The following is a 27381-nucleotide window of genomic DNA, read 5'->3' as shown; positions in this document are numbered from 1 at the left end:
CAGAATGTTGTTAAAATTGCACTTTTTCTCTTAAGGCATTTCATGTTGTTCATATTTGTTCAGGTTATTCAAATTTCTTCTACAATAATAGTTTGTAAGCAGAGGTTGCGTTAGACATTTTTATTGTCTGTCATTATGATGGACAGGGTCGTAAAAATTCCATCATAACATATTATTGTCCGTCATTTCAATTTTTTTTTTATTTTTTAATGATAATGAGACATATTTAGTAGTATTTAATGTTCAAAAACATCTCAATGATGCAGCAACTGCAGTTGCTGCTGGCTGATAAACCAACGTGATATCACGACTCGCATAATTATATACGCCACTTTTAATTGGTGTGTTATCTGTAGACATTATAAGCTTTCCTTGTGTATGTTCACGCAGTGTCAGATCCCATGCACTGAGGGTTAGAGTTCAGGTTATGTGAACCACAGATCTGGGCACAAATTGACATGCCATCAAATAACACATGAAAGGTAGAAAATGAGTACATATAGCACACCAAATGCCATAAAGAACTGACGTATTCCTTGTTTGTCCTTCATCCTTCATCGCATCAGTCCCTCTTTTTTCACTGCGTTTATCAATGCCATCCCATTTACTGGGCTTTCTAAAATAACTAAGGAGACTCAGCTGTCTTCACATTTTGCGCTAGTGAAGTAGCATCTAATTTTGGCTAAAGTCAGCAAAACAACAAGACAAGAGTTGACACTGATTAATATGCACACTCACCATCAACTGGACAGGGGTCTACTACAGGTGAACTAACAGTGAGTCATGTGACTGAAGTACCGCTGTTGTATTCAGCGTAGTTGTGAACAGTGGTGCTGTTGGTTCTATGAAGGTAGGATGCTGTTACGGAATGTTTGATGCCTTGTTAAGAGAGAGACAGACTAGCGATTCTGCGAGCAGGTTCTGTTCACAGTGTTGTTTGAAAACTTTCTTTGGTAGATTACCCTCAGTATTTTTATCTGTCAAACTGACGGACGGCCTTCAGAATTTTCTGTCATTTAAAAAAAATCCGTCAATGACAGAATATTTTCAGTTAACGCAACCTCTGTAAGTGTAAATATTTTCATGGAATTGAATGTTTTTACACTAAAACAAAGAAGAAAAATTTGGAGTTGTCATAACTTACAGGTTATTATGAAAATATTTTACTGGTACGACCCACTTGAGATTGAATTATTCTTTGTGTGGAACTAAAATGATTTTAACATCCTTAATTGTTAACATCTTCATTGTAATTTTTGTTTTTTACAAATTCCTCCCGTGGGCCAGATTGGACCCTTTGCGGGCCAGTTTTGGCCCCCGGGCCGTATGTTTGACACCCCTGATCTAGAGAATAAAATAAACACTTCACAATTAAATGAACACTATATTATAGATGTAAAAGGTATTTGTATTTATTGCAAAGCCATAGCACTGGAATGCATTCCTCTATTATTACTGTTGTTCATGCTGTTGAGTCAATCGGTTGCAAACAAATTGCTGGAAAGAAAAATTGAATCATAAATTTTGATCCATTTCAATAACCTATCCCAAAATGCTACCTATTCTTTATAAACTGAGTTGAACAAAGAGCAACTTAACAGCAGCTGACACCCCTAACATCTCATTTTGCTGCAGTAATACAGGAGTGTACTTCAGGATCAGCGCTTTGAGTTTTCAAAGCAGACACTAACCAAACAGTTCAGTGATGTTCAGTGGGGTCAGAGCTGAAACACAAGCCCACCCATCAGAGACGTTAACTGTTCAGTCACATGTTAAGTTACTCTTTGGTATTTTTGCAGAATTTCTAAATCTATAATAAGATCTTATAGGTAGATTTGGTGGGCTAGGGCGGATCTAAGTGAGGTAGGACCTTCACCTTGCGCTTCTGTTGAGGGGGGCTGGGGTTCGGAGGCGGAATGGGAGCAGGCTCTGGCGGTGGGGGACGCGCACTACCGGCTGCAGCGGCCCGCCGAACTTCCTCCTCATGCTGCTGAATCTGCTGCTGAATAAGAATGAGCTCCCCAAGCAGACCCTGCTGGGGCACGTCATAGTGAGAGAAAAAGTAGGAGCAGCAACAAAAAACAAACAGCGGCCACAGGGCGGGTTGTCCACACAGGCGCCGCTGCATCCAAAAACACAGGACGAGCAACAGCCACAGCGTCCTGCATCTGAGTCACTGACACTGGGACTGGGGAGGCTGGACAATCGCATTCAGTCAAGGCTTACATTTGACACATTTTACGTCTTTGCATTTAAAATAACTTGGCATCTTTCGTGCGACTCAACAAAGACAGTATCTCTTAATAACAAAGGGAAGATGCGACACTTTGCAAGTCTGAAGGTAGAGGAGGAAACTACCAATAACACTAACCCTCTGAGCAACTGGCAACAGCGGAGCATCTGTCCTCGCCTTCAAGCATCACACTCACTATCAACCTAGAATATAACCTTTAAGTACAGATGTTTACTGTTGTGCATCATAACTACTGTGGCGGGCTTGAGTGTACCATATCTGCATCAGTGATGCTAAATCTGCTGAAGATGATGATAATTAAGCAAGTGCAGGAACATTAAATCATCAGGGAGGGAACACAAAGCGTACTACATAGCAGTTGAAATATGCTTAGTTTTTAAGTCCCCAACATGTCAACATCATCAGAACATTTTGTGAATCACTGTTTTATGTTTTGTTCTTGTGTACTTTCGTCTGACATATCAGCCTGTTGGTATTGTGCTGTGTTGTATGTATTCATGTTGGAGACCAAGATCGCAGACTAAAAGCAAAGCAAAGGAGATGAAAATGATGGTGTACTTTTAAAATTCATGTAAATTCATAATTCATGTTTTACCCTGTAAAGATACAACACACAGAGACATGCAGAAACATAAATGGAATTGGGGGACACTGAAATGACCATTTTGTGAAAAAAGAAAATGTCACACAACACACAAAATAAGAAATAAAGATAGACAGCAAGAGAAATGAGAGAAATGTGTATACAAAGCACTTTGCCAGAGCCTTCTTTATCCATGGATATGCATTCTGAAATAAACTTGCAAAGCATGATAAGCATCATAAAAGCTTGGAAAATATTATAAATATATTGACATAATATTTACTGTTGTACTTGGTAAGCACATAGTTACATTGAACCTTGGTCAAATCTGAATTGTTTGTTAAAGGCATGTTCAGGCCTACGCTGTGCAGTAGTAAAGGCCATTTTCTTATCACTTTATTGTCATTAATCAACCATTTTATTACAAACACATTACCATGAGTCCAAACAGGCAAATGTGGATTACTGGACAGGTGCTAGTTTAACTTTCATATTCCACATTCAAGAAATATTAAAGAATTACAAATTTCCATTTCCAGGTCCAATCAAAATTTAAATATACCTGGCATAAAGGTTCATTTACCTGACGAAATGCAAAGAGATTTTCAGTGTTTCCACAGATTTTGACACCTGCAGCACACTCAAAAAACACTGGATATAAAAGTAGTGTCTTTGTAGGGAATGGATGTGACTTGATATTTTGTGCCAAAATTTATAAACTTCCTGTTTGGACGTCTGGAACAGCAGACTCACACAACAGCCATCCACAGCTCATGTCTTATGAACACCAATGGACAACAAACACACTTTTCAAAGCACGACACTAACAGCAGTTCGTGTCCTCAAGTTTACAACCAATTAAAGTGTGTGATGGAAAGTCCAGGTTCTTTTACTATGTTGCAGGTATAAAAATCCAAGTTGGTTTAGATCTACAAAATATATTTAACCTCCTGAGACCCAGGAAATGTCAGGGAAAGTTTTTCTAATTAAATAATTGCCTATATTGGAAACATTGTGATGCAACAGGTTTTTTAGATGCTTCTTTTTTTTTTTTTTTTTTTAATGGGATGTCCTTTGCAGTGGACATTTTTTATTTATTTTTTTAATATATAAAACTGTGAAACTCTTGTCAAACTGCTGGGTCTGAAGAGGTTAAAAAATCTTTTAATATACTTCTGAAAATTAAAAAAAAAAGGCTCAAATGACTTTAAGGCAACATAACATTTGCCTTAAAAAATTATATATAGACTAATACAACAACAATCTCTCTAGATCATCATTTCTGACTGAAAAGTCAGGCAACACACACGCACGCACGCACACACACACACACACACACACACACACACACACACAGTCCTTTCAGCTGGACATGGAGGAGGTGTGTACTTTGGCTGAAGTCAGTACTCTGCCCAGAACAACACATAGAATTTTGCAAATGTGTGGGTGTGTTTTAGAGCATAATCCACTGTGAAAGAACAACAAACCAAGAATAGAATAGGTAATATGTTTTTATAGAAAGTCATTTTTCTATTTCATGGCTTTTTTCTTGCAAAAGCCACTCGCCCTATTCACACTATTGGTTGGTAGACCATTCCTGCCCTTAGATAACAGAGCAGTTTCATCACTATTAACAACTCAGAATTGAGAAATATTAACGTAGTTTAACTTTAACTAATCACAGACTTTAGTTTTTCTTGGACTTTAGAAAATGTCCCCACTTTAGTAAAGATGGGGTTTGTACATGTCCTCATATGAACAAATGCAGAATGTATGGCGCAGGTTTCATTCAAACACCTCATTACTGAAGCCACATATGCACACAAATTACTCTTAAACAGTATTAGAACGATGGCCTTACATCTTCAGCAAATTTGGATTCAATGCACTATACAGCACTGTATATACAGGGTTACTACAGGGTTCTACAAGTTAAATTTAAGACTTTTTAAGACCTTTTTAAGACACTTAGAACAGAATTTAATGCCCATTTCACAGCCATACAAGCAAATATTCATGACTTCTTGAATTTAGGGAAATGTATTGATTTGCTCCAACACCTGGAATTCCCACTGTTCTGGATGATTTCTAACCAGGAGCTGCAAAGCTAGCAATAATTGGTTCCTAATTTCAATATAAATTGTTGGGTTGGAACCGGTGGAACTGAGTCGACCAACGTTACTTTCTTTGCAGCTTGGACATTAAACAGACACATTTACACACAACACTGGCAACAGAATTAAAGGCCTACCACATCAACTTTAATACCTTTAAAGACTTTTTTAAGGTATTAAATGCAGACTTTTTAAGACCCTGCAGGAACCCTGTATATAGCTCTTGCGATAGAAACAAAAAGTGGCCAAGCTGCATCGCTCAGGGAAAGTTGTAGTAAAAATGTGAAAGTGCAGACAGTCAACATGTATAAATACTTGCCTTTTTGTATTGCTTGTCACCAGTATCTTGCATGGTGGCAGTTGAAGAGTCTGTGGCCTTTAGTGGAGGGTCACCTGAGGTTTCTACCAGACAAACACAGTAAAACAGAGTGAGGCTGCAAATAAAAAAGGTCACTGAAAAGTAATCAGTGTACTACATTAGGTGAATCACTTTAAACAGTATGCAAAAAGCAAAACAGGTGTCATTTAATACATGCCTATCATTACAGACATAAAGTCTAATTACATTTCAAATGTTTGGAAGATTTTGCAGTGAAATATTCATCACAAATCCATGCAAAAACAAATCAGACAAAACTGGTATTATTTTTACATCAACATTAGTCAAAAATGTAAAACTGCTGAAAGCAATCAAAGACAACTCTTTCCTTTCAAACTACAGGTATTAGAAAACAAAAACATACATGGTGCAATAAAGCTGATGCAAATTCTGTTATGTAAAATAATACAGTACTTAATATTCAGCATATATGTTCAAGTAACTGGTTATAATTCGTTACATTTTTCTTGAATGTTGGACATAGTTAAGGACACTGATTTTTATGAACTACAGGCTGGGGAAGCAAAATTTACAATGAACATTTAGTTGTTTTTTCTCAGCAGGCACTACGTCAATTGTTTTGAAACCAAACATATATTGATGTCATAATCATACCTAACACTATTATCCATACCTTTTCAGAAACTTTTGCCCATATGAGTAATCAGGAAAGCAAACGTCAAAGAGTGTGTGATTTGCTGAATGCACTCGTCACACCAAAGGAGATTTCAAAAATAGTTGGAGTGTCCATAAAGACTGTTTAGAATGGAAAGAAGAGAATGACTATGAGCAAAACTATTACGAGAAAGTCTGGAAGATACTATTAAGGAAGAATGGGAGAAGTTGTCACCCGAATATTTGAGGAACACTTGCGCAAGTTTCAGGAAGCGTGTGAAGGCAGTTATTGAGAAAGAAGGAGGACACATAGAATAAAAACATTTTCTATTATGGAAATTTTCTTGTGGCAAATAAATTCTCATGACTTTCAATAAACTAACTGGTCATACACTGTCTTTCAATCCCTGCCTCAAAATATTGTAAATTTTGCTTCCCCACCCTGTACATCAGAGGAGTGGTCCCATCAGGCCTGGTTTAAGACTTAAACAATGTACTCATTCCATATTTAACTGAACTTGAACACAATACACCTTTAAGTTACATCATTTTTTATATAGACGATAATATATATACATTATATATAAAGTTATTTGGTGTATCTGTAAAAACTATTATCTTAGGCATATAGCCATATTTGCAAATATTTGCATCAGGGCCAGATCCAGCCAAAGTCAACATCAGTGTCATAAATTAAAGTTTCTCCGATCATTTCTCAAACAGGCAAATTTTTTAGCTTAAGAACTCTATTTTATGGAACTGTTTACCTATATATAAACCTACCATATATGTAAATGCACTCTTAACTTTAATAATATTTGTTCAGACTCATATATGTAAATGCACTCTCTACTTTAATAATAATATTTGTTCAGTCTCATATATGTAAATGCACTATTAACTTTAATAATAATATTTGTTCTTGTATCAGTGATATTTTCAGTCTGAATCTGTTGAACTAATTCTTCATCAGTACATGAATATTCAAAGGTTCTGTCCAATCCAATTATTAGTCCAATATTCTCTGCTATTATCTGTATATGTCACTTCAGTTGTAATATGTCTGTTCAATAAAAGTTTAGGATCATATTTGTAGTGTTTTAGTTCCAGTCAGTCTGTTATTGTGATACTGAACAAAGGTCCAAACTGCTGTCCCCCTGTCCCAGTACCCACCTGTCCTTCTGTCCCAGTTCCCCCCTGTCCCCGTCCCAGTCCCCACTTGTCCCCGTGTCCCAACCGATTTGTGTTCATCCAAACTGATCATTTCCACATTTTGATCCATTATTGATCCCACTTGTAGTTTATCATCAGAGCTAAAGCCCTATGATTCATTTAGGATCCATTTATGATGAGAACAGTATGTTTTGGACATTTGAATAAAGTCAATAAAATGATGTTCATTTTCAGTCCCCATGTCATGAAGCAGGAATTTAAGTATTTTTACCCCAAAATTGTATTTCTGTCAATTATACCATGAGTCATGTGACAGTACTTACTCAGACTATTCATACATGTATTAAACAGATCAGTTATTGAGTCTAAACACAGACACTGTTGAACAGGACATGGGTCCATGTCACACCACTGGATCTGACCCATCAGTATCTTTGCAATTCAAACATCTATGGATGTTCTCGATCAACTGCGTCACTTGCATTAATTTTCCAAACATTTGGGTGATAATAACTACTGACAGAAAATAATCCCAGGATCAAAGATTAGCTGATGTGAGCGGAATGAATGCAGGTCAGGAGAGAGAGAGGGTGGAAGTCAAAGGAGACAAAAACCACACAGGCAGGATAACGTACAGCCAAGAGCAGTCAGGTTACAGACAGTCAAGAGTAGGGATGCACCGATACCACTGTTTCCCAGACCGAGTACAAGTACAAGTACTCACATCTGAGTACTTGCCGATACCGAGTACCAATATGAGTCCTTAATAATCCCATTCCAGTTCCTTTTGTAAATGTGCTTTATTGTCGTTGTCATTTGTCTGACTGGAACAAAGTGCTGCTACTAACATTTAATGCGTTGGAATGAGCGTTTATCAATCAATCCACCAGGGGGCGCCGCTCCTAATTAACCATACTGGACAAATACCACAAAGAAGAGTAAAGTTTTTTGAGAAGAAGAAGAAAGTCAGTAATAATAAACATGGAGACGACAGAGGTAACACTAATGTGATACTAATGTTGATATTGCTGAAGGTAGTTATCATAAATCTGTCAGTAGTTTTTCTCTAACTCATACAGTGGCTCTTTGAACAGATCCTCTACCTCCACGGTTCCCGCTGGTATTCTCCGTCTGGGTACGCATCCGCCAGCACCTGGAAAACGGATTGAATGTACGCAGAGGACGGACAGAACGCTCCATCTGTATCCGTCTGTGTATTTAAAGGTCCTGAACAGAGAATTGGTTTAAAGAGGATTACAGCGACACCTTCGGCTGGAATCATTGGTGTTTTTAAGGGACACAGACTCCGTTTCCCATGAGCACTAGCTCCTACTGTCAGAAGGGCAGAACTGTGTCCAAGATGTTTTGAAGTTAATGAGCGAAAAGTGGATCCTCTTTCCAACTGTGCACTTCTTTTTTCCACACAGTAACTTGCAGGTGCAAAGTGACGTTTGAAACGAGACAAACAAACAAACTTCATAAAGTCCGTTTGTGTCGTAGTTTAGTAACTGGAGTGAAAACCAAAGTGAAACCAAACTGTTAGTGCGACTCCTGCTTCTATGTGTGTTTTCCTCTGGAGCGCCTCAGTGTTCCTCACAGACCGCTGTTTCACACGTGTCCCAGTAATCTCCATTTGCTGTAGCTTTAACCCACAGTATTCAGTCCTTTTCCTAAATGCCTTCAGTCCTTCTTCTTCTTCCTCATTGTGCATTAGTTCAGTCCAGCTCTAGCTGCTTCAGCCTTCTGCATTCACAGTATTCTACTGGTAGAACTGTCTTGTTCCTGAAGGACAGTTTCGTATCCAGGCCCCGGCATGAACATTCAACTCCATCCAGAACCATTTCAGTGGGACCTTCCAAAGCCCTTAGTTTGGACTGAACCAATGCTCCAAATCCAACAGATGAGCCCCGTCACAGAGCTAGCCCTGTGGCTAACACACAGGTGTTTACCAAGTGTTGGACTGAGCTACCAACAGACACTAGAGTACAATCCAATGTTCCAATGCATCTGTGTGAAGAACAGAAGCATTCTATACCTGTGGAGAAGGAAGAGGGACAACTGCAGCTCTGCTTTCATTCCTTTAACTCTATCCTTAGTTCTATCCATGGGTTCAATGCACAGGTTTCCCTCTGTTTCAGTCTGGGCTCGTTCACTCTACCCTTTAGTTTTCTGTTTCTTTCTGCCAGTCCAGCTCCAGTTCCAGTGTCCACCATTACAACTAAACAAATACAACTAATCCCTTTGTTTAGGAAAAAGGACAGATGTGACTCCTCACTCATTTATCTTCCTTCTCACTACTAAACTCTGCTGGTCGGTGTGTTGTTGTCATAGTGACGTAAGTCTGCCGTAAATCAGTCCAGTCTTGTCCGACCCGACCAGGGAAGATGGAAATAGCATTTGGAAATAACCAATTTTGGTGCAGATAATCTCATTTTAAATTGCAGACCATGATCAGGCATATATATAAAAATTTGACTTTTTTAAGATCACGCAGAAAGTCTGGTCAGGACCTTTAACGTTACTTTCAGTCAGCTTTTCTTTTGTTACCGTCATTTATTTAATTAAATGTCCACACTGCTGACATTACTCCTCCTCCTCATACCTGCTGTACTTAACTGTGAATGTCACACTGCCAGAAGTGGTATCGGTGCAGTTGTATCGGAGTACTTTTACGAGTACAAGTACATACGCTGAGTATCGCACTGATACCGGTATTGGAATCGGTGCATCCCTAGTCAAAAGGGGAAAAAAAGGATGTCATACTACAGGCAAACACACTGGATCTACAGATCAAACCTTTTCAGAACAGAAACAAAACATTTAAATCAAGACAGTTTGCTCGTTTTTACCTAAATATTCTAAATGCACTTTTTACTTGGGCCTTGACAGGAATTTTGGAAAAAAGTAGCATTTAAATTTCCCCAGGAATTTAAACAGGATTGAGAAAGGAGGAAAGACAAGGAATGTTAGGTTTACAGTCAAATCCGATCTATGCATTAATGAGCTTATTTGTCAAAAATTGCTACCAGAAGATAAGGTTAGATCAGACAGAAAGCACATTCAGCCAGAGTCAGAGCACGGTTAACAGCAGCACTGGTCTGCAACCTGGAAACCAACGGGGAGTCAATCGTTCTGAAAGAAAAGGTCTGCTACAACCTAAAGAGCCCAATGGTGGGAAATACTCATCGGATCGTGAGCAGGAACGCCACCAGGTTTGTGGCAAGATGGTCAAACAGAGGCAGAGGGATAATGAGGGGAGTGGTCAGCACCATAGGGGGCGGGGTTTTACACACCTAACAACAGATGCAGACCAGAAGCTCCTTTGACTTCACTACCCAAACTCACACCTGTGAAGAATGTGGAGGAGGACAGGAGGGTAGGGGAGGAGGAGAAGGGAAGAACACAAGATCAAAATCAAAAGACTGAAGCAGAGGGATGGTGGCCAGAGCAGGGCGATGCACACATTCATCTGCTGCGTTTGAGACTGGACCCATTCAAAGCTGGACATGTTTCACATCACTGGGCTAAGCGCTTTAGATTTCGATTAGAACTTTTAGTATAGCTAGGATACACGTGCTGTCATGTGGACAAAACTGGAATAATGTGAGGGGACTTTACAACAGCAAATTTCACTGTAATACAGTGTATAACTTGCAGTCATTTATCCTGTACATGCGTCGCATGTAACAAACTGACTTCTAAAAGTTCTGATCTGTAACGAGACACTTGTGTAGAAACAGGAGTTTTGACAGGCCTGATGGTTTTCTTACTTCCACACATACAGATCAACATAAAAAGGAAAATAACTGATCATGTCAAACACATTTCTGCACATATGAGTGAAAATCAGTGTAATCTGATCAGTAGGTTTTAAGGAAATGCTATTTCAGTTAGTTATATAAGTTAGTTAAACATTAATTCCAGGTTGATCCCCTGTTCAAAACTAACTAAACACTAAGAGAACTTTAGTAAAGTTTGAAAAATCTGGATGTAAAACAGAACTAATGAATTACAGTAAACTACAGTTATTGTCTATTTATTGTCTCCTCAACCCCCTGCTGTTTACTGTTTGGTTTTTTTTTAGTGATAGCTAACAAGACATTGTGGACAGAAAAACAACAACCCATAAACAAAGGGAAAATCAAACAAATAAACAAACCAGAAACAACAACAACGACAGAGTAATGACAAACAACAACAATGACAACATTATATTACAATGAAAAACATAATAAATGCAAAGAGTAACTAAACAATATAGATTTATTAGGGGTGATAGGGAAAAAGGGAAGAGGGGAGTGTGAATAAAAGTGAGAAAGAGAGAAGGGGGAGTGAGGAGGAAAATAATAATTGTTGTAATAACACAAAAAAATACAATAATAATAATATCAATAGTCTAATTTGCAAATATTATTGTGGCGGCAGTAGCGGGGGAGGTAACCACAATACAATGAGTTAAATAATTTAATATTTGCAATAATTTATTTGTATCAGTTACTATCCATTTGAGTTTATATGAATTAATTTAAATTAATATGGCTATGGGGGGGGGGGGGAATGCTGCTTACTGTTATATTCTATGTTTATAGTTATATTGTTAATTGTTTATAGTTATATTCGATTTTTTTCTACTCATTTTGCTCTGTGAGGCCTTAAAGTCTTGTAATTTCAGTTTTCTGTATGCGATGTACATACAGCAAAAACTGACAATGAAGCTGACTTGGACTAAAATAGCATTTCCTTAAAAACCTACAGATCTCATTACAATGATTACCACTAAAGTGTAGAAAACGGCTTTATGTAGAATCTATTTCCACCCTAAGACCTTAGGTGGAAATGTGCTGAAGGAAAACATGTTTTAAGAAGAAGGACCCGGTGATTTCATCATATACTGTAGTTATTCTGTTATCTGATACTGCTGAGGTCACTGTGAGGGTAAACAAGCCAACGTCTCATACTTTCACTTTTGGAAAAGGGCACCTAACACCAAAGTGGCACAGGTTAGGCCACTATACTGTGGAAGGTTTTAGGAAGTTTTAATTATTTTTTTTTTATAAATTTTTCTTGTGGGGGAATTCCTAACTTCCAGACAGTATCTGAGGTCTCTGAAAACCTCTACAAAATATGTGTTTGTTTTGTGCACATGGATCCACTTTCTAAAGGCTGCATTCAAAAAAGAAAATAAAGGTAAAGGTGTGTTCACTCACCAGTAGACAGCAGACTTTTAAGGAAGGTGAAGTTTTCTTCTATCTTGTCAAAATCAGGCAGTAGTTTGGCAATTTCCTCAATCTCCGGTAGAGCTTTGGCCAGTTTATCTGGAAGATGACAAAAGACAATGAAATTACTAGGCGTAGTGTACTTTAAACATGAACATCAACTTATTATCACAGAGACGCAAAGGATTCCTGTTTATTTTTTTTAACTTAAAATCCCATATAATACAAGAAACATACAATTTACAAGTTACTTAAAGGTGCGGGAGACTTTCATGACCAATTTTCCATCAAATCTGTCAAACCTCAGTCATATCCTCAGTACCACGAATCTGGAAGTCTTTCTGTGATTACTCACCTGAATCTCTTGCATTACAGTGAACAATTTCTTAGTGCCATCCACCATAAACAAACCATTTGTTTACAAACCGAGCCGGGAGGTCACTCGGGCATCTTCAGAATTTTGTCGTGACATACATTGTGGGAAGCGAAGGATCACGCAGCCACCTGACAGCAGCAGCTAGAACAGACACGACATGAAAACAGCAAGAGCCCCCTTCCCTCTATGCATATTCCTCCAGCCGTTTCTGCATTTCAGCCTTTTCTAAGTCGTGTTTGTTTCACCCATATAATACCATATGGTCATGCTGCCACTGCTGCTGTTGCTGTCAGGTGGCTGCGCGAACCTCCCTTTCCCACAATGAATGTCGCGACAAAATTCCAAAGATGCCCGAGTTACCTCCTGGCTCTGTTTGTAAACAAATGGTTCTGTTTATGATGGATGGACTTACAGATTTGTGATACGGAGGATATGACGGAGGTTTGACAGATTTGATGAAAAATTGGTCATGAAAGTCTCCCGCACCTTTAAAGCTGCAGGGCAACAAAAGAACACCAGAATTCACAAATACCCTTCCTTCTTCTGCAGCCCTTTCCTCTGATGCTGCCTTCTCGTGCTATCGGGAAGATGATCCTTACTAGTGCGTTGTGTTTTTGTTGTCGTTGCAAACTGAAAAATGGCTGACATACAATTTATGGTGACTTGCTACTTGGGTAAAACAGTTTTGGATGTGTTAATTCATCTGATACAGCATCTTTTTCTTTCTTTCATTCATTCATCTATCTTCTGAACCGCTTTATCCTCACTAGGGTCGTGGGGGCGGAGCCTATCCCAGCTACCTATGGGCAAAGGTGGGGTTCATCCCCGACATGTCACCAGTTTATTGCAGGGCTGACATATAGAGACAAACAACCACTGTCACATTCACACCTATGGGTGATTTAGATGAACCAATTAACCTATCAGTGCATGTGTTTGAATTGTGGGAGGAGCCGGGGGAACCTTTGGAGAACCCACACAAAACCCACGTACTGTGTAAGCTATAAATGTCCAAAATCATCAGCTAACAGCAGCAGAACGGTAATAAAAGCATTGTTTATCATTCTCTATTAATCCCTCATTGCTCTTGTCCATGTTGAAAAGTTCAAAGGTTATTTTCATCTGAGCAGCTCGTGTACCCAAATTGTTTCTCAGTGTCCCAGTGGAAAATATGACATGAGAGGACGTTCATGTGCAATTTCCGAGTTTGTAAGTAGTATTCACTATAATTCCCACAGCACGTGAAGGCAGCATCAGTCCTAATCAAAACCTGAAACACAGAGTTAAATGAGCTGCCATTCAAAACCAAAGTTTCTGTGTGAGGAAGAGCAACAGAGTCAAGATGGGTGGAATGTGAACAGCAATGGATAATTACAGTTGATGATTAAGTATTCAGCTCCCCCTAACTGTCTGAAAACACCTATGAAATGCCAGAACCGTCCATCATGGGATACATTTTCTACAGCATGTAGAAAAAGTCCCGAGAAGGAGAAAGAATTCTCGTTTCCTTTCAGACCAATATACTGAAAGACAATTACAGCATTTTTGTCGAATGATGCAAATAGCTACTGTACGCTGCAGCTTTAAGTGATATCAATGTGTGAACTGTACATTGCTTAAAGGTGGGGTAGGAGATGTTTTCCTGGAGCATTTTTTACTATATTGCTTAAAATCCCCTTCACACCCCGATTGCAACCAATTAATTAAATGCTCTAACACAAAAATTAAAAAGTGTAGTCACCTGTGGAGCGGACAGGACTGAAAAAACACCATCCAATAATTTTAACTGGCTCATCGAAATGATTGAATGATGATATGTCTATCAAACTCAACTGTCACTTGTCCCTCCCCCCTCTGTGCATACCCCTCTTTGTGCATGAATCGTGCATTCTCAGAGAATTGGAGCAACTGGTACAGGAAATGAAGACAGAGCCAGAGCTTGGCTATATTAGCTATTTTAGTTATATTAGCTATATTAGCTATATTAGTTATATGAGTTATATTAGTTATATTAGCTATATTAACCATATTAGGATGGAAAGCTCACCAGCAAACTGTTTTGTCACTAACATAAATCAGTAGGAAATGTGACGTTAGTCAGATAGGTATGATTTGGGGCTGTTCTGTAAGAGCGGGGATGTTGGAGGAGACTGAATGAGGTACACATGGATCCACGAGCCGGAGCTGGCTTAGAGATCTTAGAGAGCCGGAACCGAAATGTCTAAAGAAAGGGGTTCAGACTTTTGAATTGTGTATTTTCAAAATGTAGCTGCTCAAACCGTTTTTTCCAAGATCTCCTACCCCTCCTTTAATTGATGACATTAAAATGAAAACACTTACCAAGATCAATTTGTTCACTCAGTTCCCAGACAAAATCAGGAATGACCCAGTTGTATTCACTAAAATCAGGTAACATATCCTTCCACTCCTCGTAAGTCTGGAAGTAAAACAACAAGTTTTTGATACATTCCATTAAACATATTACACATTTACATTTGAAACGCAATGAATGCATAAACATGTCCCAAAATATCAAAAGCTAAGGGTCAACTAACAGTGGATTTTAATGGCCAATATTAAATGACTGACATCATCTTAAACCCAATTAATTCCAAAGTAATAAATATGTAAACTTATCAATCAGTAGGCTATGTCTACAATTAAAATGGGTAAAAGTGAACTGACCTTTTTTGCTGTGTATCCTCCTCCTACTGCTGTACCCAGAAGAATATATCGGAGCTTCAGCAGCCGAGCAGCCAGACGGGCCACCCAGAAGTTTCGTTGCTGCTGGTAGCCACGCCCCCCTGACCCCGGCGGAGGCTTCGGTGGTCGCATGGGCAGCCTTGACATTGAGGTGAAGTAGCGGGCTGCTGTGCGATGAGGGGTACGCTGAGGGTTGGCATTTCCCGAGTAGCGGTGGTGGATGGCCCGGGTCAGAGGGTGGAGTTTAGGCAGATGGACCTGACATCTCACTCTCATGTTTGTGGAGACCAGGTTCCTGCAGGCCATGCTGTCAGGACACAGAAACTATACTGAAAACATGTTCTCTGTCCTCACAGCCTTATATATGGAGTCACACTAAAAAATATAAGGGTCAGATCCAGCGGTGCCACATGGACCCACATCCTGTTCAACAGTGTCTGTGTTTAGACTCAATAACTGATCTGTTTAATACATGTATGAATAGGTCTGAGTAAGGACTGTCACATGACTCATGGTACAATTGACAGAAAAACAATTCTGGGGTAAAAATACTTAAATTCCTGCTGCATGACACGGGGACTGAAAATGAACATTATTTATTCAAATGTCCAAAACATGCTGTTCTCATCATAAATGGATCCGAAATGAAACATAGGGCTTTAGCTCTGATGATAAACTACAACTGGGATCAATATTGGATCAAAATGTGCAAATGATCAGTTTGGATGAACACAAATCTGTTGGGACACGGGGACAGGTGGGAACTGGGACAGAAGGACAGGTGGGAACTAGGACACGGGGACAGCAGTTTGGACCTTTGTTCAGTATCACAGTAAAAGACTGACTGGAACTAAAACACTACAAATATGATCCTAAACTTTTATTGAACAGACTTATTACAACTGAAGTGATATATACAGATAATAGCAGAGAATATTGGGCTAATAATTGGATTGGACAGAACCTCTGAATATTCATGTACTGATGAAGAATTAGCTGAACAGATTCAGACTGAAAATATCACTCATACAAGAACAAATACGTTTTATACTGTTTCACTTTATATTGATTATATCTTCTTTTCTACAAGTGATACTGAAATTTTGTAAACAGTCCCATAAAAAAGAGTTCTTAAGCTAAAAAAAATGGGCCTATTTGAGAAATGATAGGAGAAACTGTAATTTATGACAGTGATGTTCACTTTGGCCCAGAATCTGGCCCAGAATCTCAGATCAAATTGTCATCAAACCAAAGATTGTAGCTTTTTATTTTTTATTTTTTTGTCCATTACCCTCAATTAAAACCTATTTACTAAAAAAAAAAAAAAAAAAAAAAAAAAAGCTAAAAACATAGTAGTGCATTGTTCCTTAGTGGATAACAACTGTAAACAAAAAAAAAAAAAAATAGCAACCATTGAAAAACAATGTAATGTAGAGTGAAGAAAACTCATGAGACTTCAGATTGGTTGACTGTACCAAGAAATTAAATAGTTCAGTTTAAAATTCTGGAACTTGCCGTGCCAAGTTCCAGGAACCTGAAACATTGTTTTTAGGTTGGTTGTCTGATAATGATTCTAACATCCTCATACAGATAATGGGGTGAGGGGTGTCGTGCCGAATTCTGCTCCCTGCTGAAAACTGCATCGCCAGCAGCTGCCGAAAACAACCCTCCCTTCCATAAGTCAGCCATGAAGAGCACAAACTGCACCAAATTCACCCTGTCACACCAGAATAGCTCCAAATGTGAGCGGCTAAAGTCATTTCACTCCTGTAGCTTCACAAGTTAATTCTGATGGGGATGCAGTTTTTGGCAATATCAGGTGTCGAATTCTGCTCCCTGCTGAAAACTGTATCCCCAGCCGCAGGTGATGTAGTTTCCGGCAGTATCTGTTTATATTGTTATATATTTTGTGTGTTGTGTATCTAAGATTTAACTTTAGAAAGTTTTACATACCTTACAGTTTGCAGATTCTTTGATATTAAACAGATAAAAAAAAAAAACATAACTGCAATATCTTATAATTTTATTAATTACTTAATTGCTACACAGCTATAATGGTGTTAAGAGGTTGAATAATTCACAATTAGTTTCATACTCTACAATCAGAAAGGAGAAAAAGTTGTGACTCAGGGTGTGTATTGGCAAGAATCTGGTGATACAATACAAATCACAATACAATATATCATGATACTGTTAAAAAGGCAATTTCTTTTGTTTGTTTCTTTTTTAAATGATTATTTCCTTGAAGAATTGAATTACACCAGAAATATGCACAAATACCTAACACATTTTTATATGATCACAACATGATCTAACGCTATATCACAAAATGTTCCTGTGTTCGAACTATGGATGTAACGATTACCGGTATAACAATAAACCGCAGTAAAATTGCAGGCGGTTAGTATTACCGTTTAAATTCTAATTATCATGATAATCGTGTTTGATTACTGCACTTTTCCGGAGAAAACACCTATGTACAGATCTGCTTTTACATCAAGTATTTGAGTATAGTTTTAATTGATTACAATTTTAATTTTCTATACCTAATATTTGGAACCAATATTCACTTTTAAAGTCTTTGAAAAGGTTCGTTAAGCATCTGTGTGTTATTTATGCAATAAATTATATACATTTTTCAAATCGGATTTTATATTTTTTTGTGTGTTTTTTGACCTTTTATGTTTTTATAGTAGGTTAAAGTGAAAAAAATAATAGACAGATGATATAAATGAAGTTGTGCTGAAAAAAAAAAAGATCCCAAACATGGGTATAGTAAACATTTCTTTATATAGTATATAGAAGCAAAATCAAAAGGACTGAAAAATGGAAAGAATAGGCTCAGACCACTAAGGGTTAATGTTTGAATGTTTCTGCAACAGAAGGTACATTGTGCCTATTATTTTATTTTATTTTATTTATTATTATTCTTTTTTTTTTTTTTTTTTCCAAAATACAACTTGGTTAAATTATTTCAGTGTGTGTATCAGTACTTTTTGAACATTTTGAGCACAATTTCAACAATACCGCGATAATAATGATAACCATGATAATTTTGGTCACAATAACCATGATATGAAATTTTCATATCGTTACATCCCTAGTTCAGACTTAAATTATGTTTCACAGACATTACAGTTTAAGATCCTGTTCAAATGTTCATATTCTATTTGTTCAGAACTAACATCAGAACATTATTTTAGTTCAGTCCCAACAAAGGAACTAACATCTGCCTCTCAGACAGTAAAAAGTGATTTTAGGATGCTTCAAATAACCAATTTTTAATAAAACTGTGCGAAATAATAACAAATAAAATGTAAACAATAAAGAAAAACAAAAATGAATATCCGCCATATCTGCATTTGAATAAATACCTAAAAATGTTGATACAGTTCTTTTTAACCCTTTCATGCACAGTGGTCACTACAGTGGACAGCTATTTTACAGACGTTCTATTCATGGACTTTGTTATTTTAATTCCGTATCTGCCAACACAGTGGACACTCACACATCATCCCATACGTTGCAGTTTATATAATTACTGTAGCTTCATAAAGTTGATCTGCACTAACATGTTTGAGTATAAATCAGTTGCTTGTTGTTGTTATTAGACTGTAATTAACAGTTTTGTTTTGTTTTGTTTTTTTAACAAAATGATGACAAAAGTAACACTGGGTTTTTATGGCTTAAACAAAAAGCTTTCTTTTTTTGCATTTTATCTCCAAGGAGTGAATAATGACCAGTATTAGAACATGTTAAAATGTGAGAAAACATCAGATTAGCTGCATTAAAAATGTTTTTATTTCATAGTTTTCACACAGTATATCAGTAAAGACGTTTCTTCTCTTCAAAAATTAAATGCATGGTGTCCAGCTGAGGGGACATTTTTGCATCTTCACGAAAAATAGGCTAAAAAAATGTCAATCACATTGTTTTTTTAATGCCTAGAGGAATAAAAACACTCAGGAAAAAAAAAAATCTTCATTAAGGCTCTCATAATTCATGCATGAAAGGGTTAATATCAAATGAAATATCGCGATATATTGCAGAACTGATATTTTCTACCTCCCCTAGTTGTGACAGGATGAATTTGGTGCACATTGTCCTCGTCATGGATGATTTTGGAAGGATGGGCAGTTTTCAGACAGGGAGCAGAATTCGGCACAACACTGTAACTGTCAACTCATGGATGAAGGAACAGGGCACAGAGGGCCACAAAAGGCACCCACAAACAGCCTTTACCTGAAGGTCAAGAGGGAATATGATTCAACCATTTCAACGTAAATAAATGTACTGTCTTTAAGTCCTAAGGTCCACACTCACGATCCAAATCTTTCCTGTAAATGGGCCACACTGACCAACACCCGGACTAGACTAGCTACATATACAGTAAAGCTAACTACAGAGGAAAAAGCACCAGTTTTCAGTGCTAGTGTTACTGTGAAAACCTGGTGTAGCTGACATCCCATAATAAGTCAAAGGGACCAAGACATTTTCAACTGAAAGGACAGAAACAGAGGCACACGAAGGGGCGCTTGGCTCCACTGTCCTCACCTGTCAAACGGACAGTCACATACAAACGGCTGACGGAGCTAATGTTCGTTATGCGCTAAACTTACCAGGCTGCTCTTTTCCCCACACGCAACATGGCGCCTTTACGAACAGCGGGTGAACACTAATGTCTGTCAAAGCCAATTTTTAGGCACTATTTAAATCATCTTTCCAACTGGGAGACATTGGCTTGGTATAGCAGCTAACTAGCTCGTTAGCTAACAAGGACACAGCTAGAACGTCAGTCGACTTCCGGAAAGTAGTGTTACATCCAAATGACCCCTGACAGAAACTCACCGTCAATAGTTCCTGTTTAATTGGGTTATGTTTTCATCGGGGTCTGTTTGTCTCTGTCTGTGTCAGCAAGATAACTAAAAAAGTTATGGACGGATTTTGATGAAATTTTCAGGAAATGTTGATACTGACGGAAGCGTATTCCATTCACAAAAAAAAAAAAAAAAAAAAAAAATTAAAAAAAATCGGCGAATTTAATTTTTTTTAGAAAACAGTATCTCGTTAATTCAGAAAAACAGAGCCAGTTTTTTTAAACGTATTTTTTCTCGTAATTATGAGATAATTATGTCGTTAATTCGGAAAAACAGAGCCGAATTTATTTTTGTGTGTGAATGCAGTACGCTTCCATAGATACAGGCACAAGGAACAAATGATTTAAATTTAGGTGGTTATGGGGGGGGGCACGGGATCTGCCTTGGCGGAGGTCTGTGTTCTCCAGGTGCTTTTGTAGTTTTTTCCCTTTTTTCCCTCTTTCTTTCTTTTTCTTTTTTTTTTAATTTATTTATTGAACTAGTGAAAATTGCAAACTCTGAACGAGGATAACACTGGGTTACAAAAAAATGTTCTTTACAAGTTGTCTAGGTTTTTTCAACTGAATTAGGACCATTTTGCACCGCTAAATCCAAAAAGGACATCTGTTTTTCCCAATCAGGTCAGTTTTTTTTTGCTAATTTGATTTTGAAAAATTTGATCTTCCCACAAAATTGATTACAATTTTGTGACTTTATCAGTTGATTTTTTTATATAGTTCTCACCCAAAATAGGTTTTAAGAGAAAAAAAAATCATTTTCTCACAGGATTCCTGTTAGGTACAATGGTGTATTCAGCGCAGATGTAGCAGAATATGTCAGGCTTATTTTTGCAAGATCTTCTAGTCGAAGCCATTTCATTCACATGTAATATTAAAAAATCACTAATCATAAATTGGCAAAAGTAAAATCTTCAGAACTCGTTTATTGCAAGAAATATGAAAGAATTTTGCATCATATGATGTGAAAATGCCCATAAATGTAAGCAAAAATGTTAAAAAGCCAATATGTAGCATAGTTCAGAAAGTTGACCTGATTGAGCAAAATTAATGTGATTTTTGGATTCAGCACACCAAAATTATCCTAAATCAGCTCAAAAAACTTAAACAATAAATTTGTTGTTGACCAGTGAAATAATACAGTAATACAAATGAACATAAATAAAATAAAGTACAAAAAAATCATGGGGATATGTTAGGCAAGAGCAAAAATACATTCAAACACAATACAGTGCAAATCATTAGGTGTTTTAAATAAACGTATAGGAGCAGAGATGCAACAGAGAAGATTCTTTAAGTTAAAGTAAATAACAAGCAATGTTCTGGCTTATTTTCATTGCAGTTTTTTTTTTTTTTTTCAAATTTTCTTGGGGACACTATTTAATAGAAGCTAACATCAGCTAACGACAACAAGCATGTACACAATGCACTGGATGAAAAGAGAAAAATCTGCCCCAGAGGTAAAGCATTCTGGAACTCAGCTTTCTCTAAAACTGAGTGGTCAACAGCATGGACAATACCATATAAATTATGTATTATGAACAAAATTAGAATAATACATCTCAAGATTTTACATAAAGTATATCCCTCCTACACTATTTTATCTAGATTTTCTGACATTGAACAAATATGTAAAGTTTTGTCATTCTTATCCTGAAACGACTTAACACTTACTTCTGTCTTTGTGTGCATTCTTCTAACTTCTGGTCTATCTTATATCTAAATATAATGGAAACTATAGCTATAACATCTCAAAATGTACTTACATATCTTGAACATGACATACGTAATTTTGAATTTCTTGTTCATTTGATAATTTTATTTGGAAAATTTCACACACACTAAAGTAAATATGCCAAAACACACCCAAATTTTAAAGTCTTTATGACTGAATTTTAAAAAAAATATTAAGTCACAGGAATTTATCTTTAACAAGAAAAGCACCAACACTCGGACAATTACTAAAGAATTCTTTACATGGACTGACTTTACTCTCTGATGTATTATTTTACTTAGATATTTATATTTGAAGTTATTATTATTATTATTATTATTATTATTATTATTATTATTAGTCTTCTCTGTGTCTCTAAGTCTTTGCATTTTGTTAATGTATTTGTTTGGATGATTTTTCCTCTTGACATTTTGATGGTTGTTCAAAATTTGTCAATATTTTGTATACACATATTTTCAATAAAGTTGGGGGGGGGGGGGGGGGGGCATCAGCTAACGATGACCAGTGCACAGCTCTGAGCTTCAGCTGGAATAACAGAGTTGGTCTGGTGATATAATCTACACTGAACAAAAATATAAACGCACCACTTTTGTTTTTGCTCCCATTTTTCATGAGCTGAACTCAAAGATCTAAAACTTTTTCTGTGTACACACAAGGTTTATTTCTCTCAAATACTGTTCACAAATCTGTCTAAATTTGTGTAAGTGAACACTTGTTCTTTGCTGAGATAATCCATCCACCTCACAGGTGGGGCATATCAAGATGCTGATTAGACAGCAGGATTTTTGCACAGGTGTGCCTTAGGCTGGCCACAATAAAAGGCCACTCCAAAATGTGCAGTTTTATCACACAGCACAATACCACAGATGTCACAAGTTTTGAGGGAATATGAAATCGGCATGCTGACTTCAGGAATCTCCACCAGAGCTTTTGCCTGTGAATTGAATGTTCATTTCTCTACCATAAGCCATCTCCAAAGCTGTTTCAGAGAATTCATGAAGAAGACTGTGCGAGGAAAATGGTGGTCACACCAAATACTGACTGGTTTTCTGACCCCCCTGGACCACCCAATACAGTAAAAGTGCACATTTTAGAGTGGCCTTTTATTGTGGCCAGCCTAAGGCACACCTGTGCAATAATCCTGCTGTCTAATCAGCATCTTGATCTGCCACACCTGTGAGGTGGATGGATTATCTCAGCAAAGGACAAAGGAGAAGTGCTCACTATCACAGATTTAGACAAATTTATGAACAATATTTGAGAGAAATAGGCCTTTTGTGTACATAGAAAAAGTTTTAGATCTTTGAGTTCAGCTCAATGAAAATGGGAGCAAAAACAAAAGTGGGGCATTTATATTTTTGTTCAGTGTAAATTGCACAAAGAGGGAATATGATAAAATACACAAAGCAGTATCTAACCCTTTACTAAACCTGATACAGAATGTTTTATATTATTCTAAAGATATTAGAATGAATCTGCCTAATGTACAGATAGACCAAATCCCCTGAAATAATAACAAATGTGGTAATAAAACAATTAACACATTTTTCAAGGAATATTTATTTCATGATTATTGTAAAAAATTCTATTAAAATGATCGACAGTGAGGGTAGGTTAACCAGGTAACACATTACATTTATGAAATGGCCTATACCCCCCAAAGTGGAAGGAATCCAATTCAACATTATTAACGGTTCTGACCCGGCAGCAGCAGCAGCAGTAATGCTTAAAAAAACATTCTGGTTTTGTTGTGGAGCCGTGTGGAGTCTGCTCAGAAAGAGGAAACTATTCATCACTTATTTTTCTCTTGCTCAATTACAAACCATTTTTGGAAAGACACAGTAGATTTTGGATGAAAATTAAAATGGATAAAGTAACTGACTACTGAATGCAGAAGTAATATATGATAACAATACTTTTCCAAAGGAACTCTTCAAAATGTGCAACAAAATAATTATTATGGATAAACGCCACACTCACAAAAGTAAATGAAAAAATACAAATCCAGTTTGTTAAAAATGAAGCTCAGAGCCTTGTCTTTGACTTTGTCACTGAAGGACTCAAAGGAAAATAGAACCCTCTTATGTGAAGATGTTTCAAAATATCTTTGACTTTAATAATATGCACTTTTGCATATTTAAACAATAAATAAATAAATAAAGTCGTTCTGTTCTATGACTCTGACCCTGGTCGATTCTGTTTGATTCAAATGTGTGAAACATGATCCAGTTCGTACCACTTCATTTCAGAGGAAGTACTTTGTTTATTGTACTGTGTTTATCTGACAGTTTTCACTAGTCACTGGTTATTTTCCATGTCAAAAATACATATTGTATAAAATGTATGTTCACGTCACCTGTTTCAAATAATATTCATTCATTATTTTAACTAATTAATCCTAAATTTCTCCTGTTCCAACTTTTTCTTGAATGTGTTTCAGCCTGAAAGTAAGAAATGAAGTTTACCAGATAATGAAATATGAAACATGTTGTGGTCGTACTGTCTACACTGAATATCAAGTTAAAGTACTTTAAAGTATGTTTTGTTTTCTAAATTAAATTTTCCATACGGTGCCAACTGTCTCTTTTGGGGTTGTAGACCAAACAACTAAACAGTCAAGGAAATAACTGTCAGAATAATTGACATGAAAATAAATAGATAAATAAACAAACAAACAGCTGTACACAAGATAAATCCCCATGGCAAATCTGAAACATTAGTCTGAAACTAAAATGATTCTAATATTGTAACTCCACTTGAACATGTTAGTTCATTTGTGGCTGTCTGTTGTTCCAGTTTGTTCATTCCATCCACTGTGAGCCTTGTTTCCTGAATAATTAGCTGCAAAAGCCTCCAGTTCAGGGATGTTTAATGGTGTCCATGCTGCAAGTGCCTTATTTAAATCCCATCAAAGATCAGATTTAAATTTGGTGACTGAGAAGACCACTTCAGGATCTTTTATTTCTTTTTTATTTTTTTTTAATCTTTTTGGTCATTGTCTTGCTGGAATGTCCACTGATGGCCAAGGTTTATCTTGTGAACAGAAAGCATCCTGTTCCTCTTTAAAATGGCCTGGTATTCCTGGGAATCCATGATGCCAGGTACACCATAAAGATGGACAGATCCTGCCACAGAAAAATACCCTCTACATATTTAATTATAAACAAGATTAAAATAAAAAAGTTTTTTTTATTTTTTTTTTTATAAGTTTATTAATCGTTTCTATCCTTTCAAACTGTTCCTGCAAAGACAGAAAAAGGACATCAGTGTGGTTTGCTCTTTTTGTAATCAATCAGGAGAAAACTTCGCTCATCTGTTTTGGTCCTGTTCCTTCTGACAGATGTCTGTTTTTTTATTTGTCAAAATATTGATTCTGATTTTTCTCTTACTTTTGCAAAGAAATGTTGTTTGGTATTTTCTCATATCCTGCTACCGAATCAGATCAATATTACATCATCAACCTAATTCTGTTTTTAGCAAAATGTCATATTCATAAATCCAAATTCTCCAATCACAAACCTTCTTTTTTGATCTTTAAAAATTGATCTTAAAGAATATATTTCAAGTATTCAATATTCTGACAATAAAAAAGCTATTAAAACATCTGATCTGTTTAACACTTATAATCTTTATGTAAACTGATGGATTATTTCTGCTTGTATATTTTGTCCCTTGGCTACAGTCTGTTCTGTTCATGTTCCTATATTAATATTGTACTGTATTCTTTATGTTTCCATAAATAAAATATATATAATAAATACGAAAAAAATAAAAACAAATCCTGCTACATAAAATCAGCCCACGTCACCTGATGAAGCAAATGAAGGACTATTACAGAGTTCCCAAAAGCTTATTAATCTTTCATTTCCACTTTAGGCCCAAAAACAGTTATTAACTGTGATGTTCTGCTTGTGTTATTCAAGAAGAAACTCCAGAACATTTGGGCTCACTTCTACAGGGACCAGCTCATTTACTGACCTGCTCTCACAGTTTAGAAACTCTGGAATACCATGTACCATTTTTGTCTGTCTCAAACCATGGACAAACATCTGTCACTAAAGGCTGTACTGCCACCTACTGGACACTTTATGAAGTACTACCAACACACAAACCTTTGGATAAAACAACATTGTATGGGGCAGGGGGGTCAGACTCATTTTAGTTCAGGGGCCACATTCCCCCCAATATGATCTCCAGTGGGTCAAACCAGTAAAATAGTACCAGTGAAAAAAGTAAAATTACATTATGATAATGTTTACATCGATGTCGTTTCCTTAACCCTCTGGTATCCAGGTGCACCTTTTAGGCATGCTTTGCACTTCGTTTTAAAAAACTTATTATTTTTTCACAATTTAACCCTTTCATGCATTGTGGTCACTACAGTGGACAGTTACTCTACAGCTTTACTCTTGTATATTCATGGGTTTAGTTGTTTTAGTTCCATATCAACCAACACAGTGGACACTTCTGCATCATCTCATAAACTGCAATTCATACCATTATTGTAACTTTGCTGTTCTTGATTGGTTCTTGAGTGGAAATCAATTGTTAATATTTATTTTTTGTATATTATCTCCATGAAGTGAGTAATAACTAGTATTAGAATATGTTAAAATGTGAGAAAACATCAGATTAGCTGCATTAAACATGGTTTCATTTCACTGTTTTTATATCACTTTATGATATTGGCTTTTAAATACATGTTTCTTTGCTTCAAGAATAAAATTCATGGTGTAGCTGAGTGGACATTTTTGTAACTCCATGAAAAACAGGTTGATTTAAAAAAAAAAAAAAAAAAAAAAAAAAAAAAAAAATTCAGTCACATTGTTTTTTTTTTCATGCCTAAAGAGGAATAAAAACACTCAGGAAAAAAAAAATCTTTATTAAAGTATGGTATTAAGGCATGAAAGGGTTAAATAAGGTTAGAATTCAAAAGTTGTTCATTTTTGCATGATCTTTAAAATTCTGGCCACCAACTAAAATGTACACATTGTAAACAAAAGAAAATGACCAGACTAGCATCTGTCTGCCAAGTGTGCCTAAAACGCACTGTTTCTTCCATGTGATCTGTATGATTAGGGCTGACCTTGACTTACAAAAATAAAATCAAATTAGAGCAGAAAAATAAATCAATATATAATATTTAATAGTTTGATTTATATAAACATTTGACCTACAGGGTGGGGAAGTAAAATTTACAATATTTTGAGGCAGGGATTGAAAGACAGTGTATGACCAATTAGTTTATTGAAAGTCATGAGAATTTATTTGCCACAAGAAAATTTACGTAATAGAAAATGTTTTTATTCTATGTGTCCTCCTTCTTTCTCAATAACTGCCTTCACACGCTTCCTGAAACT

The 27381-nt window shown here is 36.6% G+C and overlaps 1 protein-coding gene across 1 annotated transcript in view; it reads right to left on the bottom strand.

The window, feature by feature from the left end:
- The window catches only part of opa1 (OPA1 mitochondrial dynamin like GTPase), a 72069-nt gene extending 51841 nt beyond the window's left edge, over window positions 1–20228 (bottom strand). The window contains 7 exon segments of the mRNA XM_030132603.1: window positions 1877–2032; window positions 5271–5353; window positions 10412–10465; window positions 12326–12433; window positions 15051–15147; window positions 15396–15720; window positions 20033–20228. Of these exon segments, the coding sequence (XP_029988463.1) occupies window positions 1877–2032; window positions 5271–5353; window positions 10412–10465; window positions 12326–12433; window positions 15051–15147; window positions 15396–15720; window positions 20033–20061 (852 nt within the window). The 5' untranslated portion in view covers window positions 20062–20228.
- Window positions 20229–27381: the final 7153 nt, after the last annotated feature.

The sequence above is a fragment of the Sphaeramia orbicularis genome, chromosome 4 (assembly GCF_902148855.1).
Source record: "Sphaeramia orbicularis chromosome 4, fSphaOr1.1, whole genome shotgun sequence".
Lineage (NCBI taxonomy): Eukaryota > Metazoa > Chordata > Actinopteri > Kurtiformes > Apogonidae > Sphaeramia > Sphaeramia orbicularis.
The sequence above is the reverse complement of the archived record's forward strand: the minus strand, read 5'-3'. Positions and strand labels throughout refer to the sequence as shown.